At 32.2% G+C, this 4,720-nt stretch overlaps 1 protein-coding gene across 1 annotated transcript; it reads right to left on the minus strand.

Annotated features, from left to right (window-relative positions):
* Positions 1–2,967: 2,967 nt before the first annotated feature.
* LOC110639771 (uncharacterized) lies at positions 2,968–3,564 on the minus strand. Its single transcript, XM_021790854.2, has one exon. The coding sequence runs from the start codon at positions 3,562–3,564 to the stop codon at positions 2,968–2,970; it is 597 nt and encodes a 198-aa protein (XP_021646546.2).
* Positions 3,565–4,720: the final 1,156 nt, after the last annotated feature.

A 4,720-nucleotide genomic window follows, 5' to 3' on the forward strand; every position in this document is an offset into this window, starting at 1 on the left:
ATTGATTAATTAAATAGGTTTGATTTGCAATTAGATTGCAAAGTCCCTAGCATAGCTTGAAACGAAATCTAGGTTATTGGATGTATAGTATAAGTTAAATTTATATTTAAAGTGTTTAAATATGAATTTAATTATGAGAAATTAATTAATAGAGATTAATTAGTTAATTTATATTTGATATAAATTGATTAGAAGAAGAGAAATAATTATTTTGGATTGAGAACTCAAAATTAAGACACAAGGGTATTTTGGTCATTTCACGGGGTGATATATAGCACCATGAGATGGTGACACATGGCACTACACATAAGCTTGCCAAATGTCTTTTAATCATGTAAGATGATTAAAGTCAAGATTAAATCTAAGTTTGACACTTGACACAATGTGATTGGGTCAATTAAACTAAGAGCCAATCAGAAGATAACATGTGGCAAGGGTTTTAAGTGATGACCTAGCTATATAAGGGAAAGGATGAAAGAACAAAATACAAGCTGCTATTTCTTTCATATGTGCCGCCACCCTTGGTGACCTCTTTCTCTCTTCTTCTTCATCTCTCATCAATTCAAAGAGAATTGTCAACATTCTCTTGAATTAAAATCACTAGAAATCGTTTCTAGTGTCCTGTATGCATCTATAACATCTCTAAAGGAAAAACCTAAATTTCTAATTGATTGGAAAGGCTGGAGAAGCTATTCAAGGGGCTGCCATTGGTGATCTTGGTGTGGACAAGCTAGAGGGATAACATCTGGTGTCCTAGGCACATCCCAAAAGTGCTAAACACAACTACAGTGCATCAAAAGGTTAGTGCACTTGTTCTTGATTTAATCTAGGGTTTTAATAAATTAATTTGTTAATTCTAAAATCTTAAATGGCAAATGTAGATCCAAAATATATTAAAAGTGTTTTAATATGTTGTTTAACATTGAAATCAAATAGATAAATAATGAATCTTGCATGATGCATGAGACTCTAGAAGAAAAATTTTGAATTTAATGATCTAAACTTATGTTTTTCATGCTTTCGCTCCTTCAAAATAGTAGCCACAAGGTGATCAAATTGATATGTAAAGTTAAGATACTAAAGCTGAACCTAAAAAAAGGTTCACAAAACAAACTATTTCATGATAGGGTTTTAACCCTAATATATTGCTAAACATTGAATTACATGAAATAGGTATGTGAGACCTACTTTTCCACTATAAAGTGACATGAAATTTCTAATAAGTAAATGATAATGCTTAAGTGCCCAAAGTAAACCTAGGCTTATGTATATAGTTTAGATCGATTGGTATACCAATTAGGGATTACAAATAGCAGTACTGCTTATATGAATGATCATTGATCAACAAAAATATGTTTAATATGATTCTTCTACAGGCTATATGCCTGCCCATTGGCCATCAAGCCTAATTTCATTACTAGCTTTGAAAGCCTACCCGCTGGCTTTGTGCTTGACATGACAGTTGTATATAGGGTAGACATATGGTTGTCTAACCAGTATACTCCCGTGTATCCAGTCTTTATAGTCTGTTATAGGTTACTTGGGCACTGATATGATTTTAAAGAGACTAAAAATGAAATAAATGCACAGAGAAGATCCTGATAAATAAATTGATCCCAAAGTCAAATAAATCTGTAAAGACTTAGAATTTATGAAATTAGTCTAGAATTATTTTTTTTAATTTTTCAATTATGTTTCTTTTAAAGTTTTGCACCACTTAGCAATTCACTTAGCGCATTGGTTTCTATCGTAGGTATCAAGACTGTGCATAACCACAAAGATAGCCGCAAAGAGTGCCACGACAGATTTGATCGATCTCGATGTTGTCTGCTAGTCACCTCAGCAAAGTAGTTTTGGTAGGGCCCATGTATATTTAGTTTCGCATTTTATTTATTGTATATAAGTAAATGATGTAAATCTTTTTGAGATAAAAAAAAATATGTAATTCAATTTTGATATTGTAATTAAATTTTAAATTATTGTAGATGAATTTCATATGAAAGAATGAATGAAAATATATTTTCTTGAAATTGCATAAGTAGAAATGATATGATATGATATGATGTATATGTAAATATGAGATAGATATAAAATTGTTTTTAACAGGTGAATAATGAAACCCGCCAGATGCTAATAAAACAGAGGAGGCTTTGCCCGGGTTTCCACAGAAATAATTTGTGATAAAAAAAAATTACCACATGTTTTCTATGAAGTTTAAAATTAACAATAGACAGAACAGGATAAGATAGGGTACTCTGACACTGAATGTGGCACGCTTTACTCGGCTACACTGTAGATGGGTAAGGGGTATCACACTAGGTAACAAAAATAGGAATGCTTTGATAGCCTTTCTAGCATGTAGTCAATGAATCGAAGAGGAAAATGATCTTTTCTTGTCGCACTATTCAACTTTCTATAATCAATGCATATATTCCAATTAGTGACTATCCTAGTTAGGATCAGCTCATAATTCTCATTTTTAATAACAGTTGTCCCATGCTTTTTATGTACTATATAAACTGGACTAACCCATTTACTATAAAAAATTAGGTATATAATACTTATATCTAAAAGTTTCAAAATTTCCTTTTTCGTTACTTCTTTCATATTTGGGTTTAGTCTCCTTTGATGTTCAATGGTAGGTTTACTGTTTTCTTCCATAGATATTCTATGCATACAAATGGAAGTGCTAATCCCTTTAAGGTCTTCTATTGTGTACCCTATAGTTTTACTATGGGTCCTAAGTTTCCTTAAAAGCTTTTCTTGTTCTACACTAATTAGGCTAGCATTTATTATAATAGGAAATTTGGAATTTGAGTTTAGAAATGTATATCTTAGAGTAGAAGGAAGGAGTTCCAATTCTACCTATTTCTTTGCCTCTTATGATTCAACCTAAGAGTATGTATATCTTAACTTTTCCACTTGTAGTGCTTGAGCTAAGGGTAGAGGTGGGCTAGCTTCCAAAGACTATGCATAAGCTGTAATTTCTTTGTTATCATCATCTACTATGTTACTATGTACTATGCATGCTTCAAGAGGATCTTTAAGATATCTCTTATGGAATTCCTCTTTAACTAGCTTATCTATAATGTCAATCCTTAGGCATTTGTTAGGATCTGGCTTGTGTTTCATTACTCTAAACAGGTTGAACTCTACTTCCTCCTCTCCTACTTTGAGAGTTAACCACCCATTTTTAATATCTATGATAGCTTTGACGGTTGCTAAGATAGGCTTTCCCAATATATTGGGAATTTGAACATCTTCTTCTATCTCCAAGACAACAAAGTCAACAAAAATAAAAAACTTGCCTACTTTGATGGGGATGTTCTCCAAGATGTCAAATGGATACTTAACAGATCTGTCCACCAATTGGAAGGAAATTATTATTGGTCTAAGCTCTTCAACATTCAGCTTTTGGCATATTGACAGGAGCATCAAACTTACACTTAAACTAAGATCGCAAAGAGCTTTGTCTATGTTCATGTTGCCAATAAGACAAGGTATAGAGAAGCTTCTAGGTCCTTGATTTTTGAAGGCAGCTTGTTTTTCAAGATGGCACTGCATTCCTTCGTCAAAGTAACAGTCTCATAATCCTCTAGCTTTCTCTTCTTTGAGAGGATTTCCTTTAAGAACTTCACATAGGATGGCATTTGAGGTAGTGCTTTTCTAAAAGGAATGTTAATATAAACTTTTTATAAAACTTTTAAAAACTTTCCAAACTGCTTATCCAACTTAGCCTCTTGGAACCTTTGAGGAAAAGGTAGCTTTTTATCCTCCACTTCCTTGTATTTTTCAGTTTCCTTCTCTTCCTCTTTTGTTTAGTTATCAAACTTACTAAAAGTTTACTCTACTGATTCTTGTTTGTCTTTTGGTTTTTAGTTTTCTAAGATTCTACCACACTTCAAAGCAACTGCCCTGTTGTGACACCCCTTACCCGTCTGCAGTGTAGCCGAGCAAGATATACTACACAATGTGCTGGAACACCATATCTTATTTCATAACAAGTTATCCTTCTTAATTTATTCATTATTCACCAAGTGCTAAATTTTTACCAATTATATCATTTATTTACAACTTTGATTTATCTAAATTTTCCATAAATTTCTATAGAAAATCCGGCAAAGTGCCGGCTGTAAATTAGAAAAACAGTTTTTCTGAACCTCTTAAAAACACTTCCAATATGGTTTTCAAATCCAGAACTCCAATTACATACATATCAACTCAATCTCCAATTCTCATCACAAATTTCAAAATTTTTGTTCACATCACAATTTGAATTAATTTCATGAATAACTCCTCAACATTTTATTTTTTAACAAAATATACTGATAATTACAGTAACATGAAAGTTCATATATTTACATTATCATATGATTTTATGAGTTTGTAATTACAACAAAAAACTAGTACAAAATGCAAAGTACAAAATACAACCCAAAATCATAATATCCTACCAAGTGCACTGCAAATATGAGGTGACTCTAGACTCTGTGCATATCTGACAAATCACCCGATTTGAGGTCTGCTGGACTCCCCAACTATGTCTCCAGTACCTGCGCGTGGCAAAAGCAACGCGCTAAGCAATTATGCTTAGTGGTGCCAATATAAAATAAAATAGCTAAAATAAAATAGATATGCAGAATGTATGCTGACATTTTATGTAGACTAAGTTTCTAGCAATTATTATAGTATTATTTGATTAAAATTTGGTAAGATCTAT

The sequence above is a fragment of the Hevea brasiliensis genome, chromosome 2, assembly GCF_030052815.1.
Source record: "Hevea brasiliensis isolate MT/VB/25A 57/8 chromosome 2, ASM3005281v1, whole genome shotgun sequence".
Classification (NCBI taxonomy): domain Eukaryota; kingdom Viridiplantae; phylum Streptophyta; class Magnoliopsida; order Malpighiales; family Euphorbiaceae; genus Hevea; species Hevea brasiliensis.